The 24916-nt window shown below is 35.9% G+C and overlaps 1 protein-coding gene across 20 annotated transcripts in view; it reads right to left on the reverse strand.

The window, feature by feature from the left end:
• NRXN1 (neurexin 1) overlaps positions 1 to 24916 on the reverse strand; it is a 1138108-nt gene that overhangs the window by 609706 nt on the left and 503486 nt on the right. For 13 of the 20 annotated variants that reach the window (XM_047068161.1, XM_047068168.1, XM_047068164.1 and 10 more), the window contains 3 exons: positions 20529 to 20912; positions 13845 to 14048; positions 11252 to 11278 (listed from right to left, as the gene is read on the reverse strand). In XM_047068161.1, coding sequence (XP_046924117.1) covers positions 11252 to 11278; positions 13845 to 14048; positions 20529 to 20912 — 615 coding nt within the window. The remainder of the gene's footprint in view (positions 1 to 11251; positions 11279 to 13844; positions 14049 to 20528; positions 20913 to 24916) is intronic. The other 7 variants (XM_047068175.1, XM_047068174.1, XM_047068172.1 and 4 more) reach the window with 1 other exon arrangement.

The following is a 24916-nucleotide window of genomic DNA, read 5'->3' on the forward strand; positions in this document are numbered from 1 at the left end:
AAACCATAATACAAACATATGTTGTAGTATAAACCTAGATTGTCCTAAATAATGGTGGGATTGGTTTCCATTGTATCTTAACAAAGCCTTTACTTTTATTTGCCTTTCATTGCATATTTTAAATTGGTAGAGTAGAAAAAAACACTGTAGAAAAATTAGAATGTATGGATGATGAACAAAAATAAGACATGAAAAATTACCCACAAACTGTATAGCAGGAACAATAAACATTTTGAGGGATATTTTTACAGAAATACTGCAGAAAAGCCATTTTGTCATGGTGGTTACCAATTTTGCAGTTGGCACTCAAAAAATAGGAGATACCAATTATTTCTTTACTGCTTACTGTTTGAGCTAATTTTCCTCCATTGAACAGTTTAAAGAATTGGCCGATTACCCAAATATTATTTTTGACAGTGTAAAGCTTCTATTTTGATTTATTGAACTGAATCTTCAAATAAAATAATTTAATTTATAAATGTATTATTAAGATACTTCAAGAATCTCATCACCTATACTGTCACTTTCAGAATTCTATGTGGTTATTATTTCTATTTTATTACTTTTTAATATTATTGTAATCAATATCATGTTCTACCTCCATTTTGATCTATTTCAACACTATGGGATGAATATGTATGTATTCCAAGGGAATTTGCATAACTTATTAAATCATTTATTTTTTATTTTCTTTTACTGGACACCTTCATAATGCATGAAAAATCAGTAATACCAATTTTAAGTCATGCCATTATAGTATATTAGTTCTTTAATATTTGGGTTTTAATTTTCACATGGATTCTTTGGATTTTCTAGTAGTGCACATTTATTTACACTGGAAATTTTTTGATTTCCAAAATAGGTTGATATTTTCCATGTATCTGACAATTTAATGAGAGCCTATATTCACAGGCTGCCTATATTCTTTGTATGCAAAATTTTTAAAAAGGGAATTGATAATTCTTACCCTCAATCCTATTTCCAAAGGAATTTTAACTGTAATAATCATCCATAGAAAAAGGCAATTGACTTTGAAATTTAATTTATTTCAATAGTACTATGCACAAAATATTTTCAGTCTAATTTTACAGATGTCCTGGGAAGGGTGATGGGAGGGTGAAGAATTCTCACAACTATATAAGTGATTCATTCAAAGAACAAATAACAACAAACAAATAATCCAATATTAAGTGGAATAAAAATAATGGTAATTTAAATACTGTTAGGATTTCTTACTTTACCTTTGGGGAAACTGTTTTCATAATGCACTTCTTATCCATCTTGCTCTTTGCTCCCATTGGTAACAAATGAACATAATGGATAAGAGTTCTGAGCATACTGAACATTTCAATCCTCAAATTCTTTGACGGCCCCATTCATTACCCCCACCCCCAATTTAAAGAGCCTTCCCCAGCTGACTTATACACCACATGTTAGCCAGTTCTATGTTGAAGAAATTGTAATCCTCATGGGCATAATCCTTATGGGTAAAGTAAAAACATTTTAAATCACATACCCTAGAGAAAAGATGCTTGTGTGGAAAATCTGCTGTTCTTGTATTCTTTTGAGGAGAGTATATTATGTGGGCCTCAGCCCCTGCTCTGATCACAGCTGACTGGGTTACCAGTTGGCATCTGCCCTCAAAGCTAAATCTGGTCAGTAGCTTATGAAGTGATATTATTTGAAATTTCTACTCAACAGCATATGAATAAGTAGTGAATCCACTAGGTTCTCTTTCTAGAGGATTTTGAATACATAACCTACATAGAGACAACGGTTGGTAAAGGAGTAGCACAAAGCCGAAGGACACAGAGAACAGAAGCCATGAGGGAAGAGAGGAAACGCTACGAAGAAGCAGAAGACATGAAAAAGTAGAAGCTACAACCAAGCTGAAGCAAGTCAGTGTAGAGAACAGGAATAGCTGGAGTACCAGAAAAAAAGACAGATGATAATGAAGTCACCATGATGGCACAACATTGAGAAGGGAGCCTTAGTGGCAGCAGATGAAAACATGACAAAATACCTGGGCCAATGGAGCCACACTGCATGTTGAACAAACTTCTAGTTCTTCATTCTAAGCTCCATAAAACCTGTCATGTTGTGACTGAAATTATTTCCTGTTTATATCTGCTCTTAGTGTGTTCTTACAATAAACTTACTTGAAACACTTACTTGAAAAGATATATGCACCCCCACATTCAAGGAAGCATTATTTACAGTAACTAAGATCATGGAAGCAACTCAAGTGTCTATCCAGAGATGAATGGACAAAGATGATGTGGTGTGTGTGTGTGTGTGTGTGTCTGTGTGTGTGTATCACACATATACATAATATTCCATTATATATACATATATACACATATATATATAATGGAATATTATGCAGCAATAAAAAGGATGAGATCAGCCATTTGTGACAACATGGAAGGACCTAAACAAGGTGTTATGCTAAATGAAATCAGTGAGACAGAGAAAAACAAACACCATATGATCTCACTTATATGTGAAATACATACACACACACAAATAAATAAATAAACAAACAAAAAAGCAGAATTAGACCTATAAATACAGAAAACAAAATCATGCTTTCCAGAGGGGAGGGAGGGGTTGCCATTTAAAAAATTTAGAAGGTGGGGGTGGGGGATGGGCAAAATGGTGAAGTGGGAGAAACAGGTTTCCAGTTTGGATCAAGAAAGTTATAGGAATAAAAGTCACAGCATAAAGAATACAGTCAATGAGGTTGTAATAAATAGCCTTGTATGGTGACAGACGGTAGCTTACTTGTGGTAAGTAGAGCATAATGTACAAAATTGTTGGACCACTATATTGTACACTTGAAACTAATGTAACATTGTGTGTCAATTATACTCAACTTAAAAAAAATTAGCTTTTAATTCTTTTTCAATTTTTTAAGAAGTATATTCTCTTAAGTGGATTAGAAAAAAACCACTTTTCCTGGTAACAGTTTCCATTTGGCTTAACAATTTTTTTGTACATAGTGATGTAATTCAATATAAAAGGTATTTGAATAATTATAACTTCTGAGTTAGAGGGAAGTAAATTCATGAGTTTTGCTGTTAAAATATTCTAAAACTCTAGTTTAAAGGAAATTATTGAGTTTATAGACATCATATGTTTCGCTGAGTCTTTACATAGTATACCATAATCTTTAGGGAAACCAACTTACTAAATGTGAACCCTAGCATGTCTTTGAAACTTAGGGTATGAAATCTTTACATTTTAATTTTGCAATTTGTCTCAATTAAAAAAACAATCAGCATTTTTAAAATATGCAAACATTTTCATATAGCCGAACTATTTTCTCAGGAAACACTGTCAATTCCATAAGATAGTAAAATATATATAAATAATTAAACAAATAACAAAACACCTATTTTTCAAGACTAAAACTTTTTTAAAACTATCAATCTAGGGGCGCCTGGGTGGCGCAGTCGGTTAAGCGTCCGACTTCAGCCAGGTCACGATCTCGCGGTCCGTGAGTTCGAGCCCCGCATCAGGCTCTGGGGTGATGGCTCGGAGCCTGGAGCCTGCTTCCGATTCTGTGTCTCCCTCTCTCTCTGCCCCTCCCCCGTTCATGCTCTGTCTCTCTCTGTCCCAAAAATAAATAAACATTGAAAAAAAATTAAAAAAAAAATAATTAAAAAAATAAAACTATCAATCTAAGTTTTCCAAGATTTAAAAAACATTCATATTCTGCATCATAAACCATGGTGTTTAAGAATGTGTATAATCCTATAAATGGAAGCTAAGTTGGAATGCTTATATTAATCATACATATCTGACCCATAGTTAGGTAGACAAAGTCCTCATCTTTTAAATTATACATCTATTTGAGCAGGTAGCAGATACCTAATTTCTCTCTAGGGACTATATGAGGGACTGAAATCCATGATCATAAGATATGTTTTCATATTCTCTGATAGATAATCAATTGATAGGATATAAATTATTAGTGGCTTTCTTTTGAATAAAATCAGGAATACAAAACTTGTACAAAATTTTCTAATCTATATTTGTGCACACTAGTAAAATGAGTGTGGTGGCATGGCACTTTAGATCATCCTTGAACATTAAGGCTGTCCTAAAAACTGCAGATTGTTTTAAATAGAAGTCACTGAGTTCATTTTAGTTTTTTTTTGATATTTTAGGAGTTAGTTCTCTATGATACCTAAATCAGGGCATATAAGTAAAAAGACCAAATTCTCCAAATACAGAAAATTATTATTGTTTTCTTTAAAATGAAAGAAATTCTAATCATCTATCTCACAATGAGATAAACTAAGTGCAAAAAATTAATAAAAGTCTTATTAATGACAAGAGATATCTGATTTAAATTTCTATCCTTGATTTCTGGGTCAATGATAAATATGGGAATGTTACATCCCTACCAAAAGAAATACATATGGGAATGCAAACTGGTGCAACCACTCTGGAAAACAGTATGGAGTTTCCTCAAAAAATTAAAAATAAAACTACCCTACGACCCAGCAATTGCACTACTAGGTATTTATCCAAGGGATACAGGGATGCTGTTTCGAAGGGGCACATGAACCCCAATGTTTATAGCAGCACTATCAACAATAGCCAAAGTATGGAAAGAGCCCAAATGTCCATCGATGGATGAATGGGTAAAGAAGATGTGGTATATATATATATATATATATATATATATATACATACACATATATATACACAATGAAGTATTACTCGGCAATCAAAAAGAATGAAATCTTGCCATTTGCAACTATGTGGATGGAACTGGAGGGTATTATGCTAAGTGAAATGAGTCAGTCAGAGAAAGACAAAAATCTTATGACTTCAATCATATGAGTTCTTTAAGAGACAAAACAGATGAACATAAGGGAAGAGAAACAAAAATAATATAAAAACAGGGAGGGGGACAAAACAGAAGAGACTCATAAATATGGAGAACAAACTGAGGGTTACAGGAGGGGTTGTGGGAAGGGGGGATGGGCCCAATGGGTATGGGACATTAAGGAATCTACTCCTGAAATCATTGTTGCACCATGTGCTAACTAACTTGGATGTAAATTTAAAAAAAAGAAAGAAAGAAAGAAATACATAAATAAATAAATGGAAAAGAAAACAGACACTCAAAACTGTGAAGGAAGTGGTGGATATTCAGAAACCAAATTTTTCTAATAACATGACAAACAAAAACATCTGAATGACAGGCTGTGGTCATTTGGTGATATTTGGTTGCATATAAGAAAAATTTCTTTTCGCAGAAACCAAGGGAATATCAAGTTTGACTGTTTCTTCTGAAATTTCCTAGGCCTTTCTGAGAATATCTACCTAGGCCATTGTGATAATGCCAACTTTAAACCATGAAAGAGAATTTGACGAATTCGGTCCACACTAATCAGAAATTCTGCGTCACTTTGAATACAGCCTTTCACAGCAGAATCAGAAAATGCTTCAGCCAATCAATTAATAATTGAGTTGATTTCAAGAGGAATTCTTAACCTGCACACATTTAAATCACTGCAGCATTTTGTATTTGTACAAAAGCAATGAACAGACTAATTGTTCACAAAAATGGACCCAAATCTTCTACTTATCAGATGCTCACACTAAGATTTGTCTAATCTATGTAGCCATTTAAATGTGCAAGGAAAAACTATTCTCTTGTTTATAATTCTCATAAATGTAAAATATGGACAATCCAACTGGGCGTACCTTTAAATTTCATTCCAATTCTGATATTATTCTAAAGACTCATTATCATGTGCCAATTCCCTTTGCCTATTTTGGCTATTTGTTTTTTTAATCAGAAATCTAATGCTAGAATTTTGCCTAAAACAGTCATATAAAAATTGTCTTGTATTTTCTTTTCCTTCATATCTACTTTCAGTTAAAAAAAACAAACCAAAAATAACTAATAACAATAACTAAAAAACAAAAAAGCAAAAAACTCTTGAGTTCTGTATTTATATAATCATCTCCCTTTATTCCTTGAGCAGCTCCTGTCCTAGGCGGATGGACAGCACCAGTGACGAGAAGCAAGGACTCACACAACTCTACTAATCAGGCAACTATTGTGTGGGGACTGAGGCAAATGATTCCCTTTCTCAGTTGTCTGCTCTTTAGGTACCAGGCAGCTGCTCTGAACTGAACATTCATTTTGTACTAACAAGAGCCAGCCCCCAGAAATTTCCTCTTATCTTTTTAAGTAGCTTGCCAAATGGCAGCCTGATCAAAGCAATCTAATATAGCTTAAGTGCCACTGGTTGACATTTTGCATTCTTTTATTGCTTTCCATTTTTACCACATAAAAAAAAAATGGGTGATAACTAATATCCAGTTGATCTTTTCATTCTGGTAATAAAATGATAATACAAAGATCTTATTATCCACTCCAGACATCCATCACAGTACATTTTCCAATAACACTATTCAGAGTGTTTCTTCACTCTATCCGAGTGCAAAGTGAGGTTAAGTACTCGGCCTCACATTCTCTTACCCTCTGGAATACTTTAGACACCGAACTGCAAATAAAAGGAATTGAACTTTAACCCCTGACACTTTGTCCACATTAATGTCATCTGTAATTTTGTTGTCTTTGCATTAGATAAACCATTTTCTGTGAGAAGCCAAAAATAGTTGGAAGGCCAGCCTACCAAAATATTTTTTTTCAACCCAGAGAATTTTTATTTTTGTAAGAAAACAAGAGAAACAGAACAAGAGAAACAATGTTGGTAGTGGAGAAGAAGAGTAAATCTTGGTAGGAAGAGACATCAAGTGGGCAGGAGAAGAGACACATAAACAAGGCACAAAGAAACCAAAATAATGCAAACACGCAAAACAGACATCAGAGATCACGAGTTTATATTAAAATCAATGTTTTATACGGATGCAGAGGTGGTCCCATGCCTTCCTGTGGGCAAGAAGGACATTCTGTCATTACATTATTGATTTGAAAAGATAAAAACAAGTAAACAAAAAATAAATAAAAGAAAGAAAACTAACAAAAACAAAAGCACAAGGGTCTCCCTGCATCCACTATATATTTATTTATTTACGTGACAATTAGGATTCACCTAGAGTTGATAGGAACAAGTGTTGTGTTCAAATTTTCAATGAAATAGTTTAAAGATTACAGCACTAATTATTTTTAAGGTCACTAAGATAAGAGAGAAAGTATAAAATTTGGGACAATTTAAAGATGCAGTATATCACTACAAAGGCCCAATTTTCAGAAAAAAATATAGAGAAACACATAGCCTAATGAGTTTGGCTATGAAACACATAGCCTAATGAGTATTATAGGGAACTATTGGACACCAACTTTAAGACTGAGATTGTCTTGGTAACTCTATCCCAGAGTTAACCAAGATTTTAGGCTATGTACTTTGGCAAACAAGAAAAAATACATAATAAGAATGATGGCCTGTATGGATCCTACTAATAATGCATTTTAGATAATTTCCTAAGGATTAGAAAATTTCCTTTATAATCCTCATAGTTTTTAAAAGACATATTAAATCCGTTAATATGAAACTAAAGAAGAGACTGTCAAACACACCTTTTCAAGCAAATAATTCATGTGTCAGTCAGAAAGGACTATTCAGTCTGATTTGGATTTTCTTGGTAATAATTTCTTAATGATTAGTTTGTACTAGTGTATTTTTCTACAATAATTATTTTTTGTAAAATAATCTAGAACATATCTTTTTTAAAATTAATCCAAATACTTTTCTTTCCCCTTCATGTTTTAGAAGAATGTGACTTTAAAGTCTCATCTACATTTTTGAAGTACTGTCCAGAGAAGAAATGATATGCATTAAAAGATGGTGGTTCCTTAAGCAACTTCCATACACGATTATTTTATGATGGCAGACTGTTGCTCTCAATACTGCAGTTGACTGAAAGGCAAGAGTATTCTGACTCTTCCTTTATTTCTATCCTGGATACAGGAGAATGGAGAGTGATAGATAATACACTTCTGTGCTCACCTTCCAGGCCATGAATCTACACCGACTGACCTTAATTTAATTCCAATTGCACATGACAAATATATTTTAGCAATGATATAAGCTAATGGCTGTCAGAGATCTGGGATTGGTTTGGGATTGTGTGCAGTGACATTTCATTTGTAATCTGAAAGATCAAAGCATATATTTTGACACTGATATGACCACTATTCATAGAGACAGTTCTTTTTTTTTTAAAAAGTACCCTCTCCACACATGAAAATAAGCTTTTGATTTTTAAATGAAAACGGGCTCTCTTTCCATTTAAAAATTCTTGACAGCTTTTCCTATGAGGGTGAAAATGGTGGAAACAAAGAATCTGACAGAGATGGACTCTGGAATTCAAAGCTGCCCTTTCCCCAAGGGACCTGAACAAAAGGCCGTACCCTGGCCTGTCCACTGAAGTTTCTATTGCTGCACCTAAACTACTGATACAGAAATGGTGGAGAAAGAAACTCATTTGCCATCTCTTATAGTCCCACAGGTCTGAATACAAGCAGCTAGCTCTTCTTTCCCTTATCAAGGCAACATCTGCTCTAAACTGGGGGGCAGGGATGAAGAAGGACGGAGTGACCAAAAGAAACAGCAGAGCAATTCTAAGGAAGTGTAGAGAAGTTTGAACAGGTTTCCATCCAACCTTAATAATTTGGAGTTTAATATTAATTCTCAACGTAAGATAATCTTTTGTGTTATAGTTTGCATATTTGCTGCAGAAATTTTCTTAAAAGATATCATGTGAGGTATGTCATATTAATTTCATATATAGTTAATATTCTAAGTATGATATAATTTTTAGAGACGGTGGTGGCAGATGGCTGTGATTTAATAAATGTACATTCATCTCGGTTTCGGACAAACTTAGAGCTCACAGGGGATGAGTGTAATAAATCAATCACTCAAACTACAAGTTACACTGAGATACAGATATTATAATTTATATTTTTACTGGGTAGGAAATACACTCCAGGTGGAAATCTCTGCTTATTTAATCACTGTGTGTTAGATTTGCATTATTTGATATGCAAATTCCTCCCTCTCCTAAAGTTGAATAATAACATGAATTCTTGATGGAACTTGGGGTTCTTGCCACATCTGCCCACTACTCCCCAAGTAAAACAAAGGCAAAAGAAAATTAAAATGTTACCTGCTCATGGAATGTTCTTTCCAGTGACTGCTGTCAAGTTAAGGCATTTGCAGTCCTGTCCGAGGTGTGCAGTGAAAGCTCACAATCATTCATTTATTTCAAATAATGTATATGTAAGGCATACTCCTTAAAAAGGGAAAAATCTCACTAACCAGCAAAAACCTTTGTCCTCATCGCTTCTCGGCCTTTTGGCTAAGATGAAGTGTAAAAACCTTTGTCCTCAAAGGTATTATTCTGTGGAATATCCAGAGGAAAAAAAAAAAGACTAAGCTTAATGTTAGAATCTCATAATACAAGCCAAATGAAGAGAAGTGTCTAACAAGGGTGATTAGACTACAACTATATTTTTCAAAAACAAAAACAAAAACAATTTGCAGAGCTAGAAAACAAGGAATTACATTTGATTTGGTTAATTCCCATACTAGAAATCCAAATACTAGAGTTCACAGAGTTCCATTTTATAAATTTAAAAATTCATGCTTTATTGTATGCTTAATATAAATAAACAAGAGTACATAAAACAGGAGTCTAGAAAGGAATATTTTCCTCACATTATTTTCTAAGACTCAGCAAGTATCAAGAACATCTATAACTCCACTTAGGCACAATCTGACTTTGGAAAAATATTTTGTGATTGCTGCTTTGTCTGCATCAGTGCCCAAGAACTGAAAGCAGACTGGACCATGGGGTTATACTCGCAAAATCTGTGTTCCTTCCCAGGAAGTGAGGGATGGGGTTTGAGAGGAGATGATGCACACTTAAAAAATCCCACTTGTATGAGAGCTTTGAGAGATTGTTTCAGGAACTGTTCTGTTTGAGATGATAGTTCATGGCTTGTGTGATAGTTTATCAATGTAATTTCTCATAAGTCATGATTCAGTTACCTTTTTATTGCTATGATAGGAAAGATTCACATTTATGTTACTTTAAAATGAATATTAAAATATTTGAAGACAAATCTGAGATGTAAGAAACATGGTGTTCAAAGTAGTATGTATCTCTCATTAGATAAAGCTCGTTTTGTAAGTTTAAGACCACCATTTTGTTCCTCAGAGGATGACATTGCTATTTGCAAACACAGTCAATGGTTTTGGGAGTAGACTTCATTAACTCACATTCAGCATTTTCCAAGGATATAGAAAATGTTTTTAGGGACTACAACAATGAGAGATTAGAATCTTGTTAGAACTGTTTTGTTGAAATAGCTAACAACTTGGGTATCATTGGAGGAGATTCCTTAATGTGGTAGCAAAACCTGGAAAGGAAAAAATCTGAACATTTATGTAAAGAAATAAAATAAATTTACTCTTAAGGCAATGCTACAACTCAAAATAAAATCACAGTCCTTATATCCTTTCAGGTTATCCGGTCCATAGTCAAATAAAACTCAGTCCATGCATCTTTTCTGACTCATCATTTGGCATGCATATCACAGATTTGAAGGATTTTGATTATTTTTGCAGATATGTGATGAGGATGTAAAAATTCATCATGTAAATACTCTTAATAAACAAGAAAACTCTTAGGCAAGTAATTTTCTTTACATATACATATATATATATATATATATATATATATATATATATATACATATATATATAACTTTGAAAAATACATTTTTTTAAGTAAACCTTTGATTGAATTTAAAAGGGTTTAATAGTAACTCTCAAAAGGAATTCAATGTTTTTTTCTGTATTTTGAGTTAAGAGGTAAAAACAGAAAATGAAGGAAATATGACCCAGAGTATTTTTTATTTTCCTAATTCGGTCATGAAGAGAGCTACTGGAGTCCAAGATCAGGCAAAATACAAATGTTACTTGCCTTATTCAAAGGCCTGTAGAGGTTTGTTCACCTTCTGTTATAAGATATTGTCACTTCTTTTCCCACTTACAGGTAGGAACTACAACAGGAAAGTCTTCAGCTGGACAGATTTCAAAATGAATTTTTACAACCCAGATGATGGACTGGTATACTTCAAAAGTGGATTCATGAGTTTTATAAGCGTCTTTCTCTTGCTCTCATTTTTTTCTGGACTAGCTTACATCATAATGGAGGAATAACATTTTAAAAATTTTGAATAGGCACTTACTGGAATTACAGTTAATCCTGATACAATCTAGATGGGGAAGAATAGATGAAAAATGAAAATTTATCCTTCAAGGTAATAGCTGCAGACATCCAATAAAATCACAGTCCACCCTTCCGGGGACAGACACATGCAAATATGGCCACTCTATATCATTTATTCTTTACATACTTCTAGAACCCAGATTCATTGTTATAAAACTTCACATTGGAAACAATGATACAAGGTCTTTTTTTTTTTTTTTTTAAATGGCCAATTCAAACAAAGCTACATGGTGACAAATCTAAGTGGAATAAAGAGTTGTTAACTGTCAAAGATGCTTGGCTTAGACTGGCTGCAACTTTCTCCCCATCTGTGAAAGAACATATTCTTGTTTTCAGCATAATTAAAAAGTGCTCCGTCACAATGGGGTGCAGTGCAAGCTCAGCTAGGCTCAGACATCTTGGACCTTCAAAGAGTAATATCCCACAAAGGCCAACAGAACTCTTGAGAATTGTGGTGGTCAAAATGGAGAGCAAGTTGAATTATTCTCACTTCACTCTAATGTGTTGTTGTTGTTGTTGTTGTTGTTGTTATTTGCTTAGGCAAAAAAAGGTAAACAGCCAGATGTTGGTTGGATTCCATGCCTTTTATTAATCGAAGGAGAAAGAAACAACTGTGTTTTCCTTTAGAAACCTCCAGGGGCTAAGGAGTAGTGTCATTCTTCAGAGCACACAAGCCTATGCTTCTCTAAGTAGCTAACAATGTTATCTTTATGTAATAAGTGTCATGGTTAACACTACTATTGATTTTCCTTTTCTTATACTTTCTTCTTATACAAAAGCAGATTCTCTAAGAGCAGAACAGCTGATGTGAATAACACAGACTGTAATTATAAGGGTTATCTTTAAAGGACTGCGTGGGATGTCTTATGTTTATTTTATGTATAGATAAATATTTGCTGGGTTTTGTTGTAGTATTTAATGCCTTTGGGGAAACATGAAAAATAAAAAAAAACCTAGATTCTGTTTCCATATAGCTGAGTTTGTCATGTGTCGTCAACCGCATCAGAAAAGTGGTTGCAAACAGCCAAGGACCAGCACCTACACAACTCTTTCCACAGAATGCTTTGCTGTTGGAAAATACCCATAAGTGTTTCCACTTTGGCTAGCAGCCCCTTTACTGCTATTAGGCGATTTCTTTTGATTTGTTGTAATAACCTATCATTGCCACTAGAGGGAACTCTAACAGAACAGTAAATGAGAGTGCAGTGTGTTCTTCAGTGGTCTTTAAAAAACACCCTTTTAATTTAACTTAATTTAACTAATATTAATTGAATGTAATTGTATGTAATAAGCTATCACTGAAATAATTTTATATTTTATGAGCTACCATTCTGCCCAGCACAATTTGAAAATGTAGGTAGGGTTTCCACAAATGCCTTACACTCATCACATTTTACTACTCTCTTTGTAAATCTAGGTTTCAAATTTTATTTTTCTTTCTCCATTTATGTATTATTGTGCATGTTTAGCACTTCTGGGAATTACAGTAAAACCTCATTAATTTGTACTCCTTCTGGAGTTAATGATAATAATGCAACTTATTGGGCAGAATATTTATAATTCTTTGGTAAGAACAGAGATTGCCTGAGAAAAATTAAACAAACAAGTTGTAAACGACCAAGTTCAGGAAGAAAACTGATCTCCAGTACTTCACTGTATGCTGACTGCACAACTTGCATGAAACAACATCCTAATTATGGATAACTCTTATCCACCCGTTAAAATCAGCCTAGTAAAACCTTTCCTTACTAAGCCTTTCTAGCTATTAATTTGTGTTTTTCAATGTAATTGAAAACAAAACTGTGTAAATTTTTTAAGTCTACAATTCAGACTCTTTCTTAATTCAGCCTAACCTTCCCCGTATTTCATACAGCTTATTGAGGTTTTACTGTAGTAACTCTTCCCTAATGCTACAATTAAGCAGGAAAGCATTATTTCTCTGTAGAAGAGTCTGTGTTTTTAGTGTTCTCATGGCTGTTTGCTACGGGCCGCAGACTTTGGGCATTGAAGGGTTGTGGATTGCTGTTTGATAGCAAAATATCACCACACAGTATTTCCAAACAGAAAAGATGGGGTACCACAAAGGTCACTATTCAAAGGAGAAGCCCAGAGGGTAGAGTCAAAGCAACTTGTTGATCACAAAGTAGAAATTTGATATTTTGTAAATATGTTATCTAAGTAAAAGTAGGCGGATTTTTATTTATCTGAAAGGGGATGGGGTCTACAGCAAATCGGACTGTAAGTAAACATAACAATCGAAATTGAGGCTTCTTCAAGCCTAATAATTTATATTTTCAATTAACCTCTTTGATACATATGGCTTCCCTTTTAAGAACCCTCAGTGGTAGAAATCACAAAATGGTAAATTATGTTAAACAAAATGAAAATAATAAAAAGATGCCCCCAAAACCTAAATTAACTTAAATGATGAACATGAGACCATTAAGTGTTATAACTTTCCATGGCAAAACAGGCTACTTGATAAATGTTTGCAGGCAAAACTGAACAAAAAGTGAACAGTATTAGTTTTATGGGGGAAGGCAAGTTGTTACCTAGATTGACCGTCAGTTTCACACGCCCTGCATCCAGCTCCAGGCGGAGGGTGTCTGCTGAATCTCTAGAAGTGGTTGCCATGAGAATGCCGTATGCACGCTGTGATCGGAACCGTAAGGACACATCTTCAGCCTCTGTGTGCATCACCACCGGGAGCTGGATTTTCATAAACATACTCCCATCGTAGCTCAGAACCGTTGCCTCTATGGAAGAGAAATGAATATAAAAGTTCTTGGTCAGTTTCGTGCATTTACACTTTGAGAAGGAAAAGTGTGACCCACCATGGCTTCCAGATAGAACACAACACTACAAACTCAACTCATCCTCAGAAATGAGCTTTTTTTTCTTTAAGCCCCAAAGAAAAGTCACAGTAAAGACAACTTCTGTGAAGAATCTGCTAGTGTACAGACACAGGGATGGCTGCATTTCCCTTTTTGTTTCCATAGCACTTTCTATCTGTAGCAGGAGTCATTTGGGATTGTCAAAGTGTATGTATGTGTTTCCCTTCTCAAGGGTAGAGATCACATTCTTTTGTGCATAGCCGCAGCGTAAGACTGGTTTGAAGCACTAGCAATTATTTAATAAATGTTTGTATACACCTAGGCCACTGACTTGTTCTATGAAATTTGCCTTAGCTCCAAATCTTTCATCAGCAAAATGAGAGGGTCTCTAAGGCCCTCGCCTACCCAAAAAGTCCAAGATTCTAAAAGGAGTTACTATTACCTTCTTTCATAATCTCTGCCTGAATGTGATCAAAAAGAAGAAGAAGAAGAAGAAGAGGAAGAAGAAAAAGAAGAAGAAAGAAAAAGAAATGACTTAAGTATAGGAATAAGGTCAACCTTTTACCAAAAGCGATATTCAAAAAAAGAGGAAAAAATAGCATGTCCAAACAACAGGCGATGCTTCTTCTGAGTTGCTATGTTTAACAAGGCAATTAAGTTTTACAAACACACAAACTGAAAATTCATTTTAAGGTTTCTTTACAAGTGAGGGGTAACTGACAACATCATTTGTAAGCACTAACCTGGTGTTCTGAAAATGTTAAGCTATCACCAAAAGTCAATAACTATGTACTTTGGTGATATTGAGTAAGCATGGGGTGGGTCTGCAGAGCTTGCATGGGTGTGTGCTACCAAACTAAAGTGGATTGCTTTAAGACAGAAGGTGCTTACTACTGTATTAAACACATAAAGAAGAGCACAGCAGAAACTGTTGATCACAAATTGACTGCTTTAAGAAATGGTCAGTATCCTTTAATGTTAAACACCATATGGTGGTGGAAGATTGCAAAACAAGAATGAGTAATTCTGCTTCTCATTGGTTTTGATACCACAGAATACCGTTTAATAAAAGAAAAGCTACCTCGAATTAAAATGAACTAGGAAATTCTCATTATTTCGCCTATTTACAGGGCACAACAATTAGCTTTACTGATACAGTTGTGTTTGTTAATCAAGAGTATATTCTGGAGTTGTAGTTTTGCAAGTTTGCCTTTCAAAAAGTCAGGAGAGTCAAATATTGCTTCGGATGGACTTTAGTCATTAGTTGTCATCATGAGACTGAACGCACATCCAGAACTGATAAAGTATGGAAGGTTCCAGGTCTCCCTCCTTGGTGCTCTTCTCTTCTACCTACCCCTTCACTTCAGAGATCTTGGCCAATTCCCCCTAAGATTACCAGCCCTAACTTCTGAGCCCCTTCATCCACTGCTCACTTAATATTTCCAGTCTGAATACTATAGGCACCCCCCAAATGAACCAATTCCCCAAGATGCTTCACCAATGTTCTCTGTGTCAGTAAATGGCATAATCTCATTGCTCAGAATTTAGCTGTTATGATTTCTCTCTTAATCTCTCTGCCATGCCCAATCTATGTGAGAGTCTGCAAGTCTTGTAGGCTCTAAATCCAAACCATTTCCCGAATTGCTCGCTTACCTTACCATTTAAGTACCTCTGGCTCTGCTCTCATCTTCCACCTAGACCAACTAGAATAGCTCTCTCATTTGTTCCTTTATTTCTACTTTTTCTTCCTATACACAGCAGCCAAGCTAATTTTTAAAGAAGCAAATTAGATTATATCCCTACATTGCTTAAACTGTGTCCCCCAACTCCTACCATTGTTTCCTACTGCAGTTGGAACAAAAGCTATACTCCTTTTCTACCTAGAACATTCTCTGTGATCTGGCCCCAGCCCTTCTCAACAGCATCAGCTTTTAGCATCTGCGCTACTCGTTTAGTAAACTCCAGTCACACGGATTTCATCTCTCATTCAAGGACTTGCACTTGTGGATCCCTCTGTCTTAGAAGGCATAAGCCCAAATCTTTATATGGTTGGTTCCTTTAACATTCAGGTCTCCAGACAAATGTGACTTCAAGAGGTCCATTCTACACCTCAGTTACCCCCCTCCAGTTATTCTGTATCTACTTACCAATTTTTTTCAAAAATTACCATTTCTTATTTGTTTGTATATTGTATATTGTTCACCCTCTAGAAACTAAGTGTCATGAAGGCAGAGGTTAGGCTGTCCTATACATTGTTCTAGCAGCAACTGAGTGCCCGGAAAAGGGCCAGGCACACAGGGGAGCCTCACTAAGTACTTAATTGAAGTACTTATTGATACTCAAGATGTATGAAAGTGCTTATTTCAATTTGGATATCAAGGTTACATAAATGCTCTCCCGAACTTAAGAATACTAAAGAAATTGAGTATTTACTCTGCTTCTTGTAAGTGGAATCTAATTTTGATAATGTATGTGAAAAAAATATTGGCTGAATTATACTTTGAAGGACATAGTTGTGCTACAGAAGACAGACTAGGAATCAGGTCCATTTATCAAAATACAAGTTCTGTGGCTAGGCACTGACCTGATTTTGAGAAAATAAAATATGATCTTAATAGGATTTTTTAAATATTTTAAAATATAGAGTTTCTATATTGTAACACATATTTTTACTATTAGATAAGAAGCTTCCTAAAAAAAAGCTACTAGTAGTTTACTAAAAAAAATAATTAAAGCATCATTATAAAGTTGTGGTGAACTCTGGAAAAAAAGTATTTCTTGAATAATCATAAAAGAAATGTGATCTTTACTACTTACTTTCCTAAACTATAGCTAAACATCGTCCATATCTATAGAGTACAAACACCTGAATAGACATTTAAAAACCATTATGAATTGCTCATTTACTTTGGTATCATATTGATAAAAGAATGAAAATGTTGTTAGTTTTTCTCCTGTATTCATTTACTGTGTAAAGCAGTCTGTATTATTCAATAATCACATTTAAAAATGATTTATAATCTATAAAATGTAGCTTCATTTGATTAAAAACTATTTAGAAATATAGATGGCTGACAGTGGATCATGAATATAGTATGAAATACAATCTGAAGTAGAACAATAATCAGGATCATTAGCCCATAACATTCTCCAAAAAAAATGCAGGGATGAAATAACATAGCAAAGTAATAAAACTTGAGTACAGGTTAAATAATTCTCAATGTGAAAATAACTTGTTGATAAATGACAGATGAACACGTAAATGAGTCCTCATAATTAGAGTTAATGTTTAATTAGACAAGAAGTGGAAAATGCACAAGGTTGGAGTCTAGAGTTGCCAAATAAATGGTAAACAGCATTCTGACATTTGAAGGTTATGCTATTTGGCAGCATCCTTTCACATTAGTAAAATCATTTTACCACTTAGAACACAAACGAGGACTTTAAAAGGCTAATTCCAATACAATACTTCCCACAGGGGAAGAAAAAAGTTTCAGCTTTGTCTCCTGCATCTCCTTCCCCCTTGTCGTTAAGTTTGATAAATTTGCTTTTCTGTATTATTCCTTCTCGCTGTCTAAAGTGTACACCTGGGCTCAGTTTTGCCGAAAGGCAGTCACATATTGTGCGCAACGATGAAAATCAGACAGGGAGCCAAATTATATTGCTCTGACATCTGTCCCTCCATCTGTTAGAGTTTTAACAAACAAGTATAAAGCAGACCTCTGATTATAACATGTACACATAACCAAGAATAATTTCTGTTCGGCCAAGTCTCCACAAATTCTCAGCTTTATTCAAAATAAAGTGGGAGGGAAAATGCTGAATTTAATTTGTGTCCAATTGAACGTTATTTTTATATTACTATCCCTTATGGGATCAATACACTTAAAATACTATTTCCTTGTTGTCTAAGTCAGCAAATACTCTTTCTTTCTTATAAATTCCTTTGCTTACTTAATGCAGAATGAAAATTTCCTATTGTAATGTGATTGCAATTATTCCCTGTGCTGCATGGTCCAAGGACTTGAACACACTTTTTAATTACTTTGAATAATCTTTATAAATTATCAATTATTGCTCACTAAGAGTAAGATAGACTTCATTAGTACCTTTATTATTATTATTATTATTATTATTTTAAATTTCAAATGTTGTCAATCAACTCTTATGTGATTAACAGCCATATGTGATCAGAGTCTATCTGGAGAAGAATCACAGTCAAAGTTCTTTCTTTTGAATTGGAAACCCCAGGGGTTGGACATGATCATGTGTTGACTGAAGTAGGGCATAACTGGGAACTGGACAGCAGCCAGATTCTGTGGTATTAAGCATGACAAGCTTTCCACATCACCAGTGTGCTCAGGAGATACCATAATGCTAGCAAGAAAATTAATTTTGAAAAACAAAGACTTCTAACAATACGCCGGGTAGTCCAGAAACAAACATCATACAAAAATGACCATTTTCTCTTCAACAGACAACCAACGTGGAGACAAAGAAATGCGCAGAAATTTCTAGCCACCTGTCAGATAAAACTGTATGCCGCATCCCAGTGATGAAGCTTGCTATTAAATTCTCATTTGCAAATCTACATATGCTTGCCACCCCTCCTTCTAATTATTGCAAAATATAAATATCCCCTTTCCCTCATTCTGGCTCAGGAAGCTTGACAATTTCTATTTTTATTTCTGCCATATGTAGTAGCGGGGTATTGCCACAGGGTGGTACACCGTGCACATTTAACCAAAGGCTTTTGTAACTGAACCGGCAGTTCAGTTCTACTCTTCTCCACCTTCACTTAAGCAGGAGGCCTCAGAGTCACTGGCAGTTCTCTGAGTGATTAAAAGGAAAACAAAGCTTAAATCATACAGCTCTGCTAATCTCGCATTATGTCTAACTTGTAATAGATCTTATGAGCTTTGTCGCCTTTTTTGGTGGTTGTTATTGGCCCCTTTCGGCAGCTTTTAAAGACCAAGCTATAGAAACAAATAAACTGAAATTAGATGGGGAAATGAGAAGAAGGAATCCACAGATAATATACACCTTACAAGTGAAACTACAGAGAAACAGCTAACCTCTAATGACAATTTACAGGAACTGCACTTAGGTACTAGGAGAAAGAATGAATCTATGTGATTAAAATACTTACCTATCTACTGACCTATCTAACTGTATAGTGCAGAACAGTGATAGTATTTGGTAGGTAATTTAAGATTATTAGGTCATTAAATTATTTTAAGTTTATATTGATTAATGTTAATAATAGAACTGATAAGCTGATGAACCTCTTTATGAAGATAAACAACGGAAGTCACATTGTTCAAATTTGGACTGTGGAAATCACTATTTTTTTCTCCCTAGGAAGCATGAGCTTCAACAAATTAAAGTATTTCAGGACTAAAGGGGAAAAGGAAGACTAAATGTGCGTGGTTTAAGTAACAGAGGCCAGGTATTTCAGACTAAATGTCTAATACAAGCAATGTTATTTGGAGCATGAAAGGACAATGGAAGACTCGTCAAGAGTTTTCCATATTGATTTTTCTGTCCCATATTGAAAATGATTGCCAGTGGGTATAATGATAAAGCATTTATCTGAAACTCTTAAGTCGATGGAAGGGCGTTCTTTTTTCTGCTTTTCCCCCCTTGCTCTGCAGAAGAACAGTGGTAGCTCCCACGCTTCATTCTTCTTTTAATCCCTATTCTTCTTCTTATAGGAGAGGGAAAGAAAAAAAAAAGTGTGGCTTTGCTTCCTACTAGAGAAGAAAGGGAGGCAGCTGCTCAGAAGTTCAACGGACACACAAAGCGTTAATATCACACGGGTAAATAAATCTTCTGTGATCACTTAGGTCCTAGGCAAAGGTAAGTGTCTTTGAAGTTATCTGAAAATGCTGGTGTAAATTAGACGATTGAAAGTCACCTTACTTTCTAAATTTCAAACTCAGTAAGTTGACTGAAGTGAAATGAGCTGGGCTAATAGAAGCTGCAACTTACAACTTAGTTTGCTTCAAATGCTATTTTTGTTTTTGGCACAGATATTAGCACTAAATGCCATAAGTATCTCTAATTCATGCCTTCTTTACTTTCTGGTTTCCTGAACTTAAAAACTAGGCAAAAGGGAAAGCAGTTGTTGTCGATTCTACATCTTAGGCCCATACTCTGGAGGTATACGAAAGACCCAAATATTTACTCCTGCAACATACTGAAAAGCTGTGTCTTCCCAGAATCAGGCCCTCTGAAAATCATTTAGGACTCATCAGTAATACGTCAGAGGTGGCTGCTAGGCTTGCAGTTTACCTCTGCAGAGCATGCATTACGTTTCCATGGTCAGTTTAAGGTTTGAGGTCAACATTTAATACACTTTTCGTCTCAGGGGAGTCAGCTTCTTGGTTTTTAGAATCCTACCTCTCTCGCAGGACCTGCCAAGATAGCCTGTTCCGGAACAATCACAGACATATCTGTTCCACCCATCCCTGCACATGCCATTGTTTTTGCAGGGGTTGCTAAGGCACGGTTTTGCTGTTTCCCTTGAGCAGGAGGGCTTCACTCCAGCAGTACTTTGAATTTCAGCCATTTGCCGGATATCTTTGCTCTGGCCATCAATGAACAAATCTCTAATGCAGCCCACGTAGCCGTAATTGAGCAGAGCAGTCCACACCTCGGTGGGGAAGACGAGGCCAGCCTTATTTTCTGGCAAGCCCCCCAGGTACAACTCATCATCCAGGTCCAGAATCTCGCTCTCGCCAGGAGCAGTATAGGGCGTGCGCAGCGTGTTGACAGAAATGGTACCTGTTGCAGAGACAAGAGAACACACAGGTCTTTACAGGGTGCAACATGTTCTAAAAATCACCCTTTCCCTCTTTCACCTTCCTAAGGGTACACTCCTTGAGGAAAGATGTTTCTGATTTTTGTTTCTATTCCTGGTGTGCCTTATACTTCCCAGGGGAGTGAACAGTAATCTGTAGAAATAAGGCAGACCGTAATTAAAATGATTCCATTTGAATTTAGGAATGGAAACCAAAGTGTAGAGCCAAAAAGAGTGTTTGTCAGCCTTTAACAGTTAAGAAAAGAAGAAAAGGAAGATTAAAAAAAAGAAGGAAAGAGTAATTGGCATTCTATATCCCTCTCCAATAGTTCAGTCAATAAAGAAAGAAAGAGACAAAGTTGACATTCTACATTACTCTTTTGAATAAAGTCAGATTCACGTTCGTTAGTGCTTATTTTCAAAGCTGGTATGCAGCTGCACACTAAGAAAAAAAAAAAGTTGTATGGCCCCACCTTTAACTGACTTGATTGCTTTTATTGAACACAACAGTCTGACAGATCATCTACGTCAAAACTCGACTTTAGGGGCACCTGGGTGGCTCAGTCGGTTAAGCATCCAACTCGGTTTCAGTTCAGGTCATGATCTCACAGTTTATGAGTTCGATCCCCTGTTTGCGATTCTCTCTCTCTCTCTCTCTCTCTCTCTCTGTCTCTGTCTCTCTACCCCTCCCCTGATCATGCTATCTCTGTCTCTCTCAAAAATAAATAAATAAACTTAAAAAAGAAAATGACTTCATCACTCTCGGCTGTATCAATCTATTGATAAACTCTATGGTCTTGGTTTACTCATCCATAATATGGGTGTAATAATTTGGCATATCTCTTATGGTTGCTCTGTTAAATAAAATAATATTAGTAAAGTATCTGGTTTATAATAAGCATTACATAAATGTGTGTCATGATTCATCACAAGAACCAAGTCAAACTGGCTGTTTACTTTTTACAAATTTTTAATTCCAGGGGCGCCTGGGTGGCTCAGTCAGTTGAGCGTCCGACTTCAGTTCAGGTCATGATCTCACAGTCCATGAGTTCGAGCCCCGCGTCGGGCTCTGTGCTGACAGCTCAGAGCCTGGAGCCTGTTTCAGATTCTGTGTCTCCCTCTCTCTCTGCCCCTCCCCCGTTCATGCTCTGTCTCTCTCTGTCTCAAAAATAAATAAACGTCAAAAAAATTTTTTTTTTAATTTTTAATTCCAGCTAGTTACTCATCTAAATCTACAAGTTTTGTTTTGTCCCCCCTCACTCCAAATGTAAGAGGAAAATAAATCAATTAGTTCACAAATATACAGGAATGCTGGTTTTAAGCATAGGAAGAAAAGGTAGGCATTAGCATGGACTTAATTGAGAATCATAGAAAAAAAATTGTGGAACCCATTAAAGAAAAAAAATGAAAGACAGAAGGCAGTTTTGTATTATAATTTCCACCAGGTACCACCAAATTACTCAAAATTCCACCAATATTTTATCTCCAGAAAGATCTCTGTATGGTGCCATGCTCGCTGCCGACATAGAGTCTCAGGGATTTGAGGGGCAGCAGGCACACAAAGAAGGCCAAGAGACAGAAGATGGGGTACAGAGGGAGGGACAGAAAGGCAGAGTCTAGTAGAGGTAGAGGACAGGTAGGATGATGCATTTTAGTTCCTTCACAGAAAACCTAAGGTCCACCCCCAGGTGAAAATACGGCCTGTGATGAATGTGAAACGTGCATGTAACTAAGGATGCAGGGCTGCTGGCCTCCGTGTTGTGCTCAGGAGCATTCCAAATCCCAGCAGAAGGGGTGCTTCTCAATACAGGCAGCATAATGGGATCTGTCTTTGTGCGAGAGAAGGGCATAGAAGCCACTGACGCCGAATGCACAGGCAGCCAAGTTATTACGAGGACATTTGTCTCTCTAGACTTCCACAGAAAGAAATAGAGAAAGCTCCTAGGGGAGAAACACTCAAAAGCATTGCTATTTTGGCCTTCCAAAGGGGGAGGATAGCAGGTATTTCTTAAGGAGGCAGCAAAAAGGCAAAAGGGTGAAGCGTTCACTTTTACAGTTCATATTTGTGCAAGTGTATAGAAAACTCATTTAGGAGCACACAGATCCCAGAAAATCCTTAGAAAAAAATTAAAAAATGATGAGCAAGAGTATTAATGACAAAAGGAAAGGTGGACATTAATATTATATACATATATATTTTTTTCTTAAGCAAGAAACTGTATGTAATGAACACAGTGATTTCTGTCTTTTTTTTTCTTTTTGTTTGTTTATTTTGAGAAAAATAGAGAGCAAGCAGGGGAGGATCAGAGAGAAAGAGAGACACAGAATCTGAAGCAGGCTCCAGGCTCTGAGCTGTCAGCACAGAGCCCGATGCGGGGCTTGAACTCACGAACTGCGAGATCAGGACCTGAGCCGAAGTTGGACTCTTAACAGATTGAGCCACCCAGGTGCCCGGTGATTTCTGTGTTTTAAGACAAAAGGGAGATGGATTCCACTCCCTGTTTTCTAATTAGTTCAAAAGGCTTCTTAGAAATGAACATATGATATTGAGAGACAATTGTTAGGAGACACAGAGCAAGTGAATAACGACAAAGTTTTACAAGAGTGGGCTACGTTTGAAAAAAAATATGTAATTTTCCCATATACCTTGTTATTCATGGAACAAGATGGATTCAGCTCAGGAGATAAAAACACTTGGATGGAAATGCTGTCTTGCCCTTACAGGTGGTGTGAGAAGTCTGCACCAAGAGGGTGCGTGGAGGATTCTTGAGATGAGGGATTCAGTGGCTGGCATAACACCCACTCTCTCATCTGCCCCACAGAGACCGCACAGCTCAGTACACTATGTAGTCTCCACAGTGACGGTGTCTTCATTCTGACAGGTATTTCACACAATCATGCAGAAATTGAGTGTGGGGACACGGTGACTGGGTCTCCCTATTTTTATCTATGGTGTGTTAGGGCCTGCTTTGAACAAAGTATTGTAAGAAAATTCTGATATGTTTTTATAAATATGCTTGTTGCAGCCAGAGTAAGATATTCACTATAATTTTGTGATTAGCCTGGAGTTTTCTGATCACAACACCTAAATCAATCAACGGTTTTTGTACACCCCAGTGCACACACGCAAACACACACACACGGTGAACAGTTCTATTACTTCTGAGGCACTCTGATTTTCTTCTTATATAATTTTTTTAATATAAATGCTAGACATGACCCACCAAATTAATTTCAGGACCAATTAACAGGCTGTAACCCACAGTTCAAAAACTAATGATTGAGTAGTTAGTATCATAAAAGATAAGAATACTTTCCCCATAGCGCCTCATTGTCCCTTGGAGAGATCATTTTAGAGGTCTCATGGGAAGACGTAATGCAAGATCAGAGGGAAAGCAAAAGGAATATAATCCTAACCTCAACTCAAATACAATCCAGGAGGAGCTAGAACTTTTTTTCAAAGTTTTTTTTTTTTATTTTTTTTTTATTTTTGGGACAGAGAGAGACAGAGCATGAACGGGGGAGGGGCAGAGAGAGAGGGAGACACAGAATCGGAAACAGGCTCCGAGCCATCCGCCCAGAGCCTGACGCGGGGCTCGAACTCACGGACCGCGAGATCCTGACCTGGCTGAAGTCGGACGCTTAACCGACTGCGCCACCCAGGCGCCCCTGGGAGGAGCTAGAACTTTAATTTAGCTCTGGATTCAAGGTAAGAAGTTACACCGAACACATGCATATATCAGATATCATTCATTAAAATATTTTCCATAAAAACATAATAGAGACAACCATGACTAAAAATCAACTACTATGCTCTCTACAGGCTTTGCCGATGCATATGCACTTATATTTTAGACTGTCTTTGTTTAAAAGATGGCAAGAAAGAAAGAGAATAGAACTTAATTTATGTGGGAATGGAAACAATTATGTTTATATTCTGAAGGTTCACAAAGTAAAAACTGTATTTATTTTTTTAATTATTTTTTTA

Source organism: Lynx rufus, unplaced genomic scaffold (genome assembly GCF_022079265.1).
Source record: "Lynx rufus isolate CCGP_SWC_20201006 ecotype Redwood Valley unplaced genomic scaffold, mLynRuf1.p SCAF_8, whole genome shotgun sequence".
NCBI lineage: Eukaryota > Metazoa > Chordata > Mammalia > Carnivora > Felidae > Lynx > Lynx rufus.